General features: G+C 38.9%; 1 protein-coding gene across 12 annotated transcripts in view; it reads left to right on the plus strand.

Annotated features, from left to right (window-relative positions):
* The first annotated feature begins 5,618 nt into the window (after window positions 1–5,618).
* The window catches only part of add1 (adducin 1 (alpha)), a 38,876-nt gene continuing 28,646 nt past the window's right edge, over window positions 5,619–15,848 (plus strand). For all 12 annotated transcript variants that reach the window (XR_014772666.1, XR_014772665.1, XM_084746566.1 and 9 more), the window contains exon 1: window positions 5,619–5,774. Coding sequence is in view for 10 of the 12 variants with exons in the window: in XM_084746566.1 (XP_084602692.1) it covers window positions 5,633–5,774 (142 nt within the window). In the remaining 2 variants the exon portion in view is untranslated. The remainder of the gene's footprint in view (window positions 5,775–15,848) is intronic.

A 15,848-nucleotide genomic window follows, 5' to 3' on the forward strand; every position in this document is an offset into this window, starting at 1 on the left:
AACTTCCGTTTTGCAGAAAGTTATTTTAGGGGGTCATTTTACGTTTTAAACCCCTCAGTCATGTACTTTTGACATGAGTGGCTCTGACCTCTGAGTCTTGTGGTGTCAATCATGTCCCGTGCCAGTTGACACACACACACACACACACACACACACACACACACACATACACACACTCCTCCTGACTGACTCAGACCAGCGCTGACCCTTAACTCCAGTGTTGTGAATGATTGTGGTCTGCCTTGTAGCATGGATACACCAGCGAGGGACTCTAAATATATCCAACTGGTGTGTCTGAAGCGCTCCGGCATGAAGATCATATACTTACACTGGAAATCTACACCTAACTCCATTACTTTCTCATCTATTGTGTGTGTGTGGGCGTGTTACTGCTTCTCTGTCACATTTACATGTTGAGCATTTATCTGATATTTTTATCTAGAGCAGCTTGCAAATCGTCTTCACTGTGTGGTGCCTGTGTGCTGCTGTGTCTATCTGTTCCTCTTCTTTTAACATTTACAGTTTAAGCATTAAAATGTCATTCTTCTGCAGAATAATAGTAAATTAACCACCAGCAAGTGGACAAGAGAGACCTCCTGACACATTTATCATATAGAAATCAGATATGTACATTAAGGAATATCTTCAAAAATGCAGATCAGCCTAAGTGGCTACAAATCATTTGAGCTCCAGTATTACGTTTGGGTTTCAGCACGCATTCCTCGGTCACCTGTTTTCTCTTAGCAGCACATGTCACAGAGTGAGTGAAGATAAACCCAGCTGCTTTTCGTATTCATTTCAGGCAGCACTTACCAGCCCCTTTTAACTCCAGCCAGCCTTCAACTCTAAGCTCTCAAATCACCAGGGGCTGATATGAAAATAAACAATTTGTAGTATAGCGGATGATGCTGGGGAGTATTAGCATATTCAAGGATCCGGTCTAATTCTTCCCTGTTGGAATAAAGGGACGATTATTAAGGAAACCCATTTCTGCTTATTGTGATGAAAAAAACTAAGACATTTTAATGACAAATTTGTCTGAAATAACTGCTTCGTATCTCAAAATAATGAGTTTGTTTCTAGAATAATTAGTTATATCTGAAAATAATGACTTAGTATCTCAAAATAATGACACAGTATCTCAGAATAATGACTTAGTATCTCTTAATAATGACTTAGTATCAAAAATAATGACTTAGTATAAAAAATAATGACTTAATATCGAAAATAATGACTTAGTTTCTCTAAATAATGACATAGTATCTCTAAATAATGACATAGTATCTCTAAATAATGACATAGTATCCCAAAAGAAAGACTTGGCATCTAGAACTAATGAGAAGGGCAGGCCTATTTCGCTGCTTTTTTTTTAGAAGGGCCAGATTTGAAAAAAGCATTTCCTATGTGTGACTTGTTAGGAATTTAGGAATTTAAATGTATAAAACGATGCACCTTTTAATTTTTTCCTTCACTTTATTAGTTTTCGCAATTAGAAAAGAAACATGATTCACAAAAGTAGAGGAAAAAAAGAAAGCACCTTTATAATCCTCTCCCATTGTTGTTTTTGTCAACACCGTGTTGCATTTTAACATCTTTTTCCATTCAGTCTGACTCGTGATTTCCCTCTGTTTTAACAACCCGAGATCAAACATTTCAAATAATAAAAGTCAGTGCTTAACAACAGACATAACCAATGAACAGGGCTAATTACCCTCCTAATAAAATCATGATATAAACAATGTAAACACCCATAAACTGAGGTCAGTCCAGAAGCTGCCAATTGAATAGGCCTGATGTAAGATCTCACGGTTATAAACAGAGGTGGCTGCAGATTAACACAAAAAACATTAGATATTAATGAGTCAGTAAATTAGTATGTCAGTATATTTTGATGCCAATCCCTTTGTACTTTTACTTAAGTACAATTTAACAATTTTGTGTTCAAGACTTTTACTTGTAACAGAGTATTTCTACACTATTGTATTACTACTTTAACTTAAGTAGAAGATCTGAGTTCTTCTTTTATGGTAATAAATGTACTTAAGTATCACAAGTACAGGTAAAAATTAATTATACATATAAAACATAACTGTAATCTGAGTATAAAGTACAATATTTGTGTCTGAGATGTAGTGGAGCAGAAGTATAAAGTTGCATAAAACAAAAGTACAGCAGACTACTTGAGTAAATGTACTTAGTTACATTCCACCCCTGTGTTGTTGCCTTTGCCTGGCCTCTCCTCTTTGAAGTTTCTTCCTTGTTGAGTAAATTCAATGCCATGCATGACCTATTTTTTTTATACTTAAGCTTAATTATTAGCCTTCAGTTTTCCCTGAAGCATTAATCATATTATGTATAAACCACTTTTGTTGGTTACTTCATATCTTTCACATCATTCATTTGCAGTAGAGCGTTACAGGTTAACTACCACCAGTGTGGCAAAGCAGCACCATCTAGTGGCAAAATACCAGACATGACATCCATATATTTAAAGTTCCCTTCCACTCAAATATGTGTTTTTCTTTTTGTTCCCACAGTTGGATGTTTGAGTTTCGCTGCGCGGTGCGATGAGCTCAGTGAGAGTCCCATTTTCACGGGCGGGCCTACAAGCATGATTTGTGACATCACAAATAGTTTGGAAGGTGATCTTGTTCTAGTATTCAACTTGCAAATCCTCCAGCACACATACGCCGATAATGGGCTTTACAGTGAAGTAGGAAACACCTGTTGTCCAGCAGGAGAACTTATATTTATAGAGTCTGGTTTTTAAAGAAGCAGAGGTTATGTCAAAGCTTAAAAGTAGAGTAATTTCAAACATGTCTGGAGGAGATTTTTCAAGAATGCCCTGCAAGCACATGGCAGTGTCTCACACATGCACGGATCCTACATGCGTCCCTATTTGTGTATTTCTGCTTCAGCTGTATTGAATAGTGTTTGTGCTTCTGCAACATGTCCTAAAATTGTTGCATCACAGGCCGCAGAGGTATATTTGTGATGTTAACAAATCAATTAACAGTGCCCCCTGGTGGGCAGTTACAGCTTCATTTCTGCAGTTGAGCCCCATTATGTTCTGTACAATGCTTGCTGCTCTGCTGTGGGACCACTATCAGTGTGATGTAATTGACCTTGAGTGCCATCAGGATGGTTTTAAAATAGCCAACCTGACTTGCACCATAAGGTCAACGTGAGGACTTGTGCTGCAGGAACATTACTGTAAATGGAATTTGGCTGCAAGTTAAAATAAGGTGAAACTATGTTTATTTATTTAAGATACATAAATGCAATTATTAATCAGACATATTTGCACGGGGACAAAGAGATGAAGATTAAAGTGAAACCTGGTGCTTTTTGACTGCTTGGATATTTAAGTACTGAACTCATGTCAATATGGGCTTAATTATTGTCTCACTTTTCAAAGAATAGACAAACACACATATATGTTTTAGGTTATGGAGAGGATTACTAAGTCCTTCATCATAAACATTATTAATTAAAAATGTGCTCAGGATGTAGTTCTCCTACATCCTGAGCACTACATCCTGTAGTGCTCATAACTCAAACTTCATAAAGTCCTGTGTGTAATTTAACAAATTAACAATCTACCTTAAATTGTGTTATGCAAATTCACACTGGTCAAACACATTCTTAAATTTGATCTCATTTGGATGGAAGGGGAAAAAACTGATAGCATCCCCTCTACTAAACTGCCGTAGTGCACCGTAGAGTTTAAATTCTAAGCAGCAGGTGGAATATGAAACACAGGTTTCCCTGGTAAAAGAAAATGTGATCCTTGTTCTTTCTGTTTCTGTGGGAACTTTCAACTTTTTGGCACATCACGGCTACAAAGAGGACACGTATATAAATATGGAAAAAGATAAGAGATATTAATTCACAGTTATTTTATACATTAATTAATATGCTGGGTGCATTTCAGTCACATAAAATTTTACAAAAAGTATTAAAGTAAAGTAAAAAAAAAAAAATAGTTTAATAGTTCTATGAGAACAGAGGGTTCTGCTTTCAGAGAGGTTGAGCAAATACTTGGGTCTGAAATAAAACGTGATGTAACTGGAATCCAGCTAATTTGATGCACATCAAGAAGAAACTGTGAATTAATATAGACTCACTGATGATTTATTAAGTGTGAAATAATCACATCATATTTCTGCAGTGAGCAACAGGAATGATCCATCCTGCATTCATTAATGCATTAAATTGTCATGAGTCATGCACTGGTTAAGCTTTATATGATTTGTATGCTTATTGTAAAGTGTTCATGGTTCAAATTCTTTTAAATGTTGATGATATTGTAGGCATTCAAAGCAAAAGTCTTTTTCTATTTTTGTAGAAGATTATGCAACTCTTCTGGTGGTAAGTAGATTACAATTACTCAAATTGAGTTCAAAGTAATTTTACATTTAAATTTAGTGAAATTTGATCATTTTATAACAGAAAGGTATGTCAGCTCTTGCTCCATGTGGCTTGAGGGCAACTGACCCTTATTAAACCCCCCTTCCTTTGCACTCTGTGCTCCAATGACAGTTGAACAAGCTCAGTACCTTGGTCAAATTTCTGTTTCTTGTACTTAGATATGTTATGTGTGAGGCTTGTCTACAATGAAAAGAAGACTACATTTTGGAGATGGTTAAAAGCTGTTGCTGGTGGACCTGTAAAAGCAACATAAATTCACATCTTAAGATAACTAGCAAGCCACATTATTATTGCAGTATACAACAATACAAAAAGTTATAAATTAATTTTTAATTGACTTTATCAGTACTTTGTACACATTAATTTCCCAATAAATAGGCATATTCTATACCTTAAAAAAGTCCATCAAAATGAACCCTGGTTCTCACCGGTCACACAGTTGCTGGATGGTGGGAATTATTGAATTTGATACATTCACAAAGGCCCTGTTTGATTGATTGACACCAAATTTTCCTCCACACCTGCACTGTTTTTTAGTTGGTTATAGAGGTTATTTTGCATAGTTTTTAACACAGATATGCCTTGAGATTTTGGCTTGTCCTTTGGTGTGCATTGGCTGCAAAACCCCCCCAAAAAACTGAGTTATCAGATTTAACTAGCTAGCTAGATTGTTAACTAACGTTTTTCTAAAATTAGCTAACGTAAGATGTGACTAGGCCTATATGTTGCTTTTACGAGTCACCAAGCAACATCTTTTAACCATCGTCAAACTTTGGTTGTAGCCCAAGTACAGGACAGAAGAAAATTAACAGAGGTTGCGCTTGGTACCAAGCTTGTTCAACTGTTTTTGGAGCAGTGAGAGATAAGGGGCGGGACTGAGGAAGGGTCAACTGCCCCTGGTCTCCCCTAAGTGACTACAATCATTTTTAATGAGGTGCAGTATTAATACTTTTACTTCAGTAAAGGATCTAAATACTTCCTCAACCTCTGTACAACGTCCTACTCTTATCAGCTTCATGGATTTAGCTTTAGTATTGAAGTATTATAACCCTGCATGTATTACACGCAAAGCCCCCTCACTGCGGGGCGGGCAGAAAGCCGATCCTCCAATCACACGCCCCGCTGCCGTCACGTGTCTCCTGCTGGCCAATAGGGAGGCGCAGATTAGGCAGTTTGCCGCACCCAAGTGGGATGATGGTGGATGGGCGGAGCGGCGCAGGGACGACAAACGCAGAGAGATAAACCCACTCTGAAATCGCCAGGGTCGGGGATAAAAATAGTGAAACCCGCCGTCCCGCTTCCACCGAGCCCTGTTCATATTTCACCACTTCATCAAAGAGAGGGTAAGCGCTGAATTTATTAACACGTTTTGTATTTCACATCGGCATTGTTTGTCAGGCGAACCGTGTGTGTTTTTAAATGTTTATCACACAGTCTCGTTGTGTTTCAGTGTGGCGAGCTCCCACTGTTTTGCTAGTAACGTTGCGTTGCTCGGTGGAGTCTGCAGAGAGGAGGCGCTGCACGTTTTCATACTGTAAAACGAGGATTTCTGCGTTTTAGTGCGATTAAACCGATTCGACTCCGCTCAGACGGTTTCCTCGTGTTGAACAACAACAGCCCAGGGCCACACACTTACTGCCCCGGCGTGTTTTTGCCCCAAGTATGGCTAGCTTGCAGCACGGACAGGCCCGTGGTTGTATTATTTTGCCTTTCACATGCGCACGGTTACTGTTGCTTTGAACATGGACTCTGAGGCTGCTCGTAAGGTTTGCTCATGTTACTGTTTCTGCACTGAGTAGGTCTGTTTCTAGGCTGGGCGTGTTTTGAAGCAGAGGAAATTGAGCTATCTTCAGGTGATGGAGCAGTTTCCTGTTGATCAGATGGCACAATGTCCTGCATGATAATAAATGAGCACATCTGCTTGTTTTAATTAAAAAGCACATCGTTTTCTTTCACTGCCTTTTCACAGTGCATCATGTCACAGTGCATCAGATAGAGTACTTTTTTAATGCCACTGGGAAATAGTGTTGATTCAGTAGCCAAGTCATTGCTCAAGTGAAATGCATTGAACAAAACATGCTATAGAAAACAAAAAATATAACTACAGGTTGATATTAAATTTGTTTTGATACTCTAAACTCTACATGCACAGTATACAACATTAAGGCATGGTAATACACTGTATATTAATAATGCAAAAATGCAATTAAGCTGCATCATGATGTTTGTAATGTTTAATTGATAAGTGATCTGAAGCTAGATGCATCAGTATTTTAACATTTAGAGCTGCGACTAAAGATTCTTTTCTTGTTGACTGATTTGCTGATCAGTTTCTTGGTTAATCGATTAGTTGTTTAGAAAGATATTTAATTTACTATCATAGAGGAGGCAAGAAGCTAGAAAATACTCTCATTTGAGAGGCAGAAATCAAAGAAATTAAATTGCAATTTAGACGTTTTTTTCTCTCAAAAATGACTTAAAACAATGAATCGACAAATAATGGAATAGTTGGCAACTAATCGATTAACTGACTAATTGTAGCTGCTCTATCAACAATTTATCCTCATTCATTAAGAAAATAGTATCAAAAATTGGATGATATTTTATTGGAAGGCTAGTAAAGCAATTGACAGATTAATAAACAATGAAAATGAAAGTGACATCTTCAAATTACTTATTTTGTCCAGTCACCAGCCCAAACCCCACAGACTCTTAAGTTACTATCATAAATGACAAGTAAAGGAAGCAAATCTTTAAATTTCAGAAGCTGTTTGACATTTTTGCTTGACTGAAACGAATCATTGATGATCAAAATAGTTGCCGATTTTATTTCAGTTGACTAATCTTTGCGGCTCTTAATTAAAATAAGTGTTTGTTGCAGCCCAGAGTGTCCAGGACTAATAAGAGTGTCAGTAGGAGGATTGAGTGGTGATAATTAAATTACCTGAGAGTTTGTTTTTAGGCCTAAAACACGACCCCTAAGTTGTTGCTGTGTCTGGCTTCTTTCTAAAATCCACAGCGAAGTCCCTTCCCCCTCGTACTGTACGAGGATTAGCAAAGCCAAACTGCCAAGATAAAGTGTCAGTTAGAGTGTGTGTGCGTGCGTGTGTGTTAAGAGATGGTAACTCCCTGGATTTGGTAATTCTGTTAGAATGAGTGAAATTCCCGAAGGAGGGAGCTTAGCTGTGTCAGTCTGGCTCCATGTTGCCACCCTCTACTCATACACACACACTACACTGCTACACGCATCCATACACACACTCACTCTAGATACAGAGTGTTTGTTTTACTCCCACTCCCCACGCCCACACCCTTGACTGCAGTGCAGCTGAAAATGTGTTCCTCATTTCAGGCCCATTCTCTCTATTTCACTCTTTCCTTCCGTCCTCTGCATATGCGATCACTTAGCGGGGGTTTCAGGAGGCTTTTGTTTAGGTTAGAGATGTGAAAACCGTTACTCTTGAACTTTCATTCACACCACAGAGGTCACTAAAGATCACGTCAATATATGCGCGAATGTTTGGGTCAAATATTTGTCCAGCAGAAGGCTACGCACATGATAGTACAGGCCAGCGTATGAGACCGTATAGGGAAGGGTGTGTTGTTTCAGAGAGCAATCTTCCACCACTCTGTCCCATATGACATGCGACAGCCAGATAAACCCCGAGCCACTTTGCTCACATGCTAACACAACACGGTGTCTGCTCCGGCCTCGGGACAGTCGGCAACAGATAATACCTTTCCCATGCTGATGGTTCCTCTGATGGTGACGCTTACATGCAGGGCATCTTTTAAAAAAATCATGCTGGCTGTGTCTGAGGAGCCATTTTTCTCTCCTGTCAAATAAAACTTGGATGCATCTCTTTGCTTTTATTTATCTAATGATCATTAATTTAATTTTAAGGGTGGAAAAGGTTTGAACAGCTTGGAAAAACTGTTAGAAAGGAGTGATGGTTAGAAAATTCAGTTGAACCAGCTTTCCTTAAACCTGCAATAATGGATTTTTGTTTTTACCACATGGGTCACACGCTGTCAACTTTTAAACTGATACAGTGAAACTGTTGTAGGCCTACATTTACACATCCGGCATTTATGGAGCAACATTAGCATTCATTTGGAGTTGTGTTTCTGGTAGCCTAGCTTAACCAGAGGTCTCTCCAAAGTGCTGGAGAAAGATTTGGCTCCATGCATACACATTCAGCTATAGGGGGGGAAAATGCCCTGCCTTGTTTGCATTTCTTTAAACCAGCCACAAACAAAGTAAGGTCTAGGGGGAACTTGTTTTGGTGGAATATCTGCACGTCTGGAGGCAAGCTCTGGTATCACATCACTACAACAGAAAAGTTAACAGCTGTTAGCTTGTTTACATTTGTACTATTAGCGCCTCAGGCACTAATTTACTGCTTTTGCGTTGTAGGTTGCAACTAGGAGGTTGTTCTTGTTTCCAAGGGACTTTGGAAACATAGATAGCGGACGCCATGATGCTGCTTGTGATTCATTAAAATTTTAAGAAATCTCCAAAAAGATGAAGTGCACATCTTTACTATAACTTAGCCAGTTTCTATATAAGTAACTCACATCTTCAACACAGCTCCTATATTCCAGATAGGATTTTTTAAAACCAAATTTCTCCTGAAGTTACCACTTCTCTTTCCTCTGTTACCATCTCAGTATCTACTTGTCTGTTCAGAAACTATTCAGATAATTGATTAATTGTTAAAGTTATTTTGCAAGCAAAAACACCAAACATTAACTAGCTCTAGGTTCTCACTTGTGAGGATGCGCCGCTTCTCTGTCTTTTTTGATTATAAACTGAATATTTTTGTGTGTTAGAATTCTTACATAATTTGACAAGACATGCAGTTTGAAAATTTGCATTTTATGGTATTGTGTAGCCCAAACAATAAATCAATTACCTGAGAAAATAATAATCAGATCAGTTATAATAAAATAAAAATAATCATTATTTGTGGTCCTGTCAGGTTTGCTTCTAGTCTTGGGTGGTATCATTAAGGTATTACGGTATGTCAGGATATTTATTGATGGAAAATAAAATATAAAATGAAATTAATCATATGATGTTGTAAAAAAAAAAAATAGTTGGATTGTCATTTCTGCTCCATGGCCTATGTCCCATTCCTAATTAATTAAATAAAACCATATGGAATCATGAAAATATTCCCACATAAAACTTTATTTTGACATGACTTCATCTACCTATAAAAGCAGTTTATTAGCCTCATGATAAATCTGTAAATCTTCTCATTTCAGCCAAATGATCGGTTGGTATCCGTGGCAACAAATGTTGCTACAAGACCTAATTGTTTTCCTTAAGTGATGTTGTTCGAGTAGCGAGGTCAGTGATATGCACGTGTACCGTTGCCTCCTCGTTTTGTTAAACGCTGTACTTCGGTTTGTCTGCTGTTAGCTCGTGTCGTGAACACCACAGCTTCTTCGTGTGTGTCAATTACCGTCTGGTCCGCAAGGCTATACATGGGGGCAGCGCTAAAATGACACCTAATGCATTCCTGCCAGTCATGTAGTTAGGCTCTGACACACACACACGCACTAAAGAGCAGTTGCTGGTGGATTCTTCGTCCCCAGTAATGACAGGCATCCCGCTCCGAGATATAAAGAGACATGCCTGAGTGCTTCTCTCAAATGTCTGAAAACTGCTTGAAACTCCAACTGTACACACACACACACACACGCTGTAACTGTTACAGAAAGAGACTCTGAGGCCATCTTTTTTTTCTTAAAAGAAAAAAACCATAATGCTCTTTTTCACTGCTGATTGCTTGATTGGCATATTTTTGGAACAAACTAAATGGATCTTGTTTTTCAGATTTCTTTTCTTTTTCAGAGAGCTTAGTCATGCTGAAAAGATGTTTTTAGCACGAGCTTCCGTCTCTCAACAGAGAGTTATGATAAAAATTGAAATATGTACAATGTACGCTCAGCGTTTTAAAGTCAGCCACTGTGGGAGAGCAGAGAGCCTGGTGCTCCTCTTCGTGTAGGCTAGCATCTCTGCGTTCCTCTCTTTCCATCACTGGCTTACGGCAGCCTCTGTGGAGAGTGGAAACATCTGTACTGAGTGGTGTCATAGCAAGTTCAAGCATCAGTTTTAGTCAGTCATCTAAAGGAAATTCGATGGCTCATTTAATGCTGCAGCATCCCGTTCATTTTCCTTTTCTAGTGTGCAGACGTACGTTATCCTGGTAGACACATACATGTTTTAAGGTCAAGAAGATTCTTTATGATGTATGATGATACTGTAAAAATGCTGTTAAATCTACAGTCAGACATTTTGCCGTACTTTTGGTACAGAACTGTCTCTGGGTATTTTGGGCCATTTTGGTTTGTATATTGTGTTGCGAATCAATTATATGGCATGTGAACCTCTCAGCAAACATGGAAAGGAGCAGCTGAAGATGGCTTACTTGCTGCTTCCATCATCTCTGGAAAAACGATGTTTAGTTCAGCTCCACCATGTAAAAAAAAAAAAGTGTAATGTCGTAGCCAACACGCTGTTGACATTTAAATTGATTTGTAGCTTTAGCAAGTCTAACAGACTTGATTATTAAAGTGACAACTCAAAATGTCTCCTCTCATTCTTCTCTCAAAAGCAGGTGGCATACTGTACTGCATGAATGTGATGTTTGATGCATCATCACAACATTTTCCTGTTGCTTGGAGACGAGAAAACCCTTGGATGCAACAGTCAAAGGGTTTTCCACATCCACAGTGAAATGTAGGCAGAAATAGCAGCTTTTGGTGTGCATAAGCTGTTAAATGTTCAGTGTATCAGAGGCCCTCGGCACGTAAGAGAAGATAAGAGAAAGTCTGACACTTGCCATCAGCCAGAACTGGCAGGTTTCTCTGCCCACAGCCTCAAATCTTGTTTGACTGTTTTTCCTGCAGGCTGGGGTTAACCCAGTCATCGTGTCGTGTTGATATAAAAAATATATTTTGAACATATTTTATTCCTTTGCTGCTTTGGATGAGATGAACCGTCTTGTGCCCCTATTTCCTTACCTGCAGGGCTCTCAGTGGTAATTAGACAAATCAGTATCAGGACCAGATACTGACAGCCAGGGCTGCGTTACATTCCCCAACATTTGCAGAGATGTGCATCAATAGCAGCTTTAGACACACCCATGAGGACAGGGTAGTTTCCAAAACAGATTACTTAATGGGTGCGGCTATAGAAGCCAGGGTAAACCTGCCTTTAGGGAGACAAAATGTTCCATTTGTCAATTTCTATGTTATTTTTTAGTGTTCGGTCTCATTCTATCTCCTAAATAAAGAAGATTCAGGTGGAAGAGATGAGCACTTTCTGGTTGTCATGACTCGTGACGATGTAGCAGTGACTCCATCCTCCACTGATGCACAATGACAGGTGCCTCTGATGCACCGTGACATTTTCAAACAGAGCATCTTAGTTTCCCTGCACACCAGTCTTAACCAGAGTTATTCCAGTTTTGTATTTTTCATTTAGTTTTTAACTTTTCTTTTCAATCCAGTTATGTTTCTGGAGTGGGTTTGTTCCTTTTAGCTTAATTTTTATTGTTGGGAAAGGTTTTGTTTTAGTTAAGTTTATACTAGTATTAGTATTAGGCTTCGTTTTTTAAAATTATAATACTGAGGGCAGGGTTCAACGCTAATAATGTCTTCTATTTTCCTGGTCAGGCAAGTGGATCAGAAATCTACTTGCCCAAAGTCAATATTTACTTGCCCCTGTACAAATTGTTTTATTAGCTGTTATTAATAACAACAGAGAGTAGTTATTTGCCACGTTTAATTTAGAGGTGGAACATCTATTCATGTTAGAAAATAAATGTCAGAAAATAGTGACAAATGTCCGTCCTTGTTTTTCAAAATCCAAGGTGATGTCCTTAAATTCCTTGTTTTGTCAGTCTAAATCACAAAGGTGTTCAGTATAATATATTAATAAATTAAGAAAAGTGGAAAATCTCCATGTTTGAGAAGCAGAAAACTGTATTTTCTGCCATATTTCATGAAAAAATATGAAAATAGTTTAATAGCTTATTCCTTTTTGAGTGAGTTGCCAGATTTACTTCCTCAACATGGATTATAACCTGGTCATGTCATTCCTGTGAGATTGTTTGTCACCTTTGGGATTATTTTGTCATGAATCAGTTCAGCCCTCCATAAAAATGTAGTACTTGGTGCCCAATTTGACTTTATCTTGCTATTTCATTGCACTTTTAATATCAGCGTATATAAATTTGTAGAAATGCACGTGTACTTCTGACCCTGACGTGTTTTGATATGAACGTAAAATGAGTAACACTTTAGTTTGAAGGTGTGCTCCTGGTGACACGGGCTGGCTCGCAGCGTGATGTTGGCCTACAGCTGTTCTGTTCTTACATAACAGCAATCTTTAGAGGCTATCCCTCGTTTCCATGGCAATGTGTTTGGTTTCCATAGCGATTGCACTCTTAACAGGAGTGGAGGCTAGCCGAGCCCCTGCACCTACGTATCTGAGGAGAGATGAGATAATGGGGGGGTGGGGGGTGAGGGGGGGTCTGGTGAGGCGGGGGCGCCCGTGGTGCTGAGATGACAACAATCTGCAAAGAACAGAGACAGTTCCTGTATCTGCAGCCGTTGTTATTGCCACATTGTTCACAAGAAATAAACAACTTTGGGATGTGGACATTTGTTTAAGCGTAGTTTTAAAAAGATGCTCTTGAGATGTTGGTGCTGGATGGTGTGTCTTATTGCACAGCTGGAGTGATTCAGTTAACATTTGTGGCGAGGCAGAGAGCAGCAGGAAATGGGTTTACTTAGACAAACACTCCTCGAGATGGAAGTGGCCTGTTTTTACTCCATTACTAATATTTGTTAATGCACAATACAGCATAATGTATTCCCTTTTAACCTCCCCCTGCTTTGTTTACTCTGACATTGAGGTGATTATACAGACGAAGAGCAGAAAACGCTGCACCACCACAGTTTTATGCACATCATCTGATATCGTCCTCCTCGCTTTTGCTGCTCCTCTTTTATCCCTCTCCCTCCTGCAGATTGAACACATGCTTATAGTTCATTCAGCCTGTATTTGCAGGTGTTAGCAGATTTTGTGGTAGTGTGCACTGCAGTGTTGGACTCTGTCTGGGCTGATGGCAGCCTTGACACAACCAAAAGGATCCTATTACACAACTCCTGCATCGAGATGGATCACTGTGAGCAGGTTTAGCATTAACATCAAGCCTGAATTCAGGCTTCAGTGCTAAAATAATTTCCTCTGCTCTTGATGAAACTTCAGTCGGTCAGTTTTTTTGTATTGCTTTTGGCAACAGTAGCAGCCACAGTGGGCATCTACAAACATGTTACATCCTAACATGTAAAACACAGAAGCTCTTCAACAACTGAAGACATTGTGCAGCTGTGTGGTGCTTAAAAGAAATGTTAACAGTTGTAAAAAAAATCACACTAAACAAACAGCACAACAGTCAAATGATTTGATTTCTCATTGGACAATATTAATACTTAGAAAATGATACATAATTAATTGAACTGCTTAAACTCTCCACTCTAGCCTGTGCACTGAATACAAAAAGGGTTTTAAAATGTGCATCATCACCTGTGTCTTGTGTTGATTAGACTGGAATAAACATTAAAATGCAGTTTTCACCTCTCAGATTGCTTTCTGAGCTCTGCTGCGTTCTCCTCTCAAAGTAAAAAAGGTCAGTCTGAAGAACATGAATGTTTAATCCTTCAGGCTTTTGTCACTTGTTTTTTCTAGTTGCCCCATTTTCAGCAGACATGTTTGATTTGCCTCGTTGCTGCTAGCAATGAACACCAACATGAACAACAGACAGCAAACGCAGCATAAACAAGTCAGACCAAAGGGAATGAGATCAGACTGGCAGTCTGGACGCATTAAGACCATCTTCCTGTAAAGCAGGCTGACAGGGGGCAGCCTTGAAAGGGATGCAAAGGCTTTAGTGTTGTCATGTAACTTTCTTTGACGTCTTAGACACACCACTGTTTTTATCATTATAAACTTTTCTGTTTGTTCAGTGTGACTTTTAAGGATATCTTCATGTGTCTATGTGGCAGGTTTTGATGTGTATCACACTGCTGTTGCTCATTTTCCACCATCAAAACAATCTGAGGTGATTTTTGCAGTGCCTGGATATGCACTTGTATTAAAAGCAGGCCATGGTGACACTCTTTCTCCCTAATGAGGGTATTTGGCACCAGAGCTAATTGCTGATGTCCCTGTTCTCGTGTCAATAACTCACCAGTCAGACAGAACAGAGTTTTCCTTGTTTGTAGAGACAGTAAGCAGCTTGTGTTTTTTTGTAAATTTTCTGTCATAACTGCAGTTAAAACAGTATTTATGATTAAAGGAAAATGGCAGAGAAGAGATACCAAAGAGAAGAATGTGAGAGGATTTGGTTTTAGGAAGTCAGTGGCAAATGTTGTTAGAAAGACGTCGATCTCAACCTCACCGAACTCATCTTTGGACACAGTCTGGGGTTTCTTCACACGTAGAAGGCGTAAGAATTTGTTGAGTATCCTATTTCATTTTAATGTTTGTTCAGTAAATAATTTTAGAGAATCCAGGGCAAGATCCAGAATAACCCACCCAACTTTGACTTGTTGACATTTGTTTCAAAATAGCTTGAATGTTTTTTTATGATATAGCATTGCATCATCATTGCATGTTCAAAGAAAACAGCACGTGCAATTATAGTTAAGGTTGGGTGATGTCAGTCAAATTGACATAGGACAATGAAACATCACGATGGACAACAGTATTGTTGTTATTGTTGTCTGTTACCAGTGAAGGGAGCAGGCAGAACAACTCTCACATCTCTGCAGGACGCGTATCTGATATACATCATATATCTGTAGCTTAGTTGCATTCAGCTTCTGAAGCTTGAAACAAAGTTACCCGTCTAGCTATACTGAGGAAGCTACACTAAGAAAACAATAGCAGAAATAACAACTGCACAATTGAAAGAAACGCTGCTGCCACCAGTGTAACCGAGCGTTTTGCATTTATCTAACTGCTAAGTGGGCAGGTTTGGTATGAAAATAATAAACAGGACATTGTGCAAAGTTCAGCATCAACAGCTCGTTTTTATTTTCTGTCCCACATGTCAAAATGTTAAGTCACACTGTTTGCGGGACGCCCTGGTTGCTCACTTGCAGTCCTCTGCAGCTGCACTGGTTCAATTCCAGCTTGTGACCCTTTTCTGCGTATCGTCCCCTCTCTCTGTACTCCCTTCCTGTTTATCTTCAGCTGTCTCTATTTAATAAAGGCGAAAAAGCAAAAAAAAAGTAATGATGGTAGAGAACTCAGTGGTCAAGATGTTGTTTTTGAAAGGTTTACTGCAAACAGGTGTTGGTACCAAACTTAGTACTTTTGACTGACTGAATCA

The sequence above is a fragment of the Lutjanus erythropterus genome, chromosome 20 (genome assembly GCF_056507025.1).
Source record: "Lutjanus erythropterus isolate fLutEry1 chromosome 20, fLutEry1.hap2, whole genome shotgun sequence".
Taxonomy (NCBI): Eukaryota; Metazoa; Chordata; class Actinopteri; order Lutjaniformes; family Lutjanidae; genus Lutjanus; species Lutjanus erythropterus.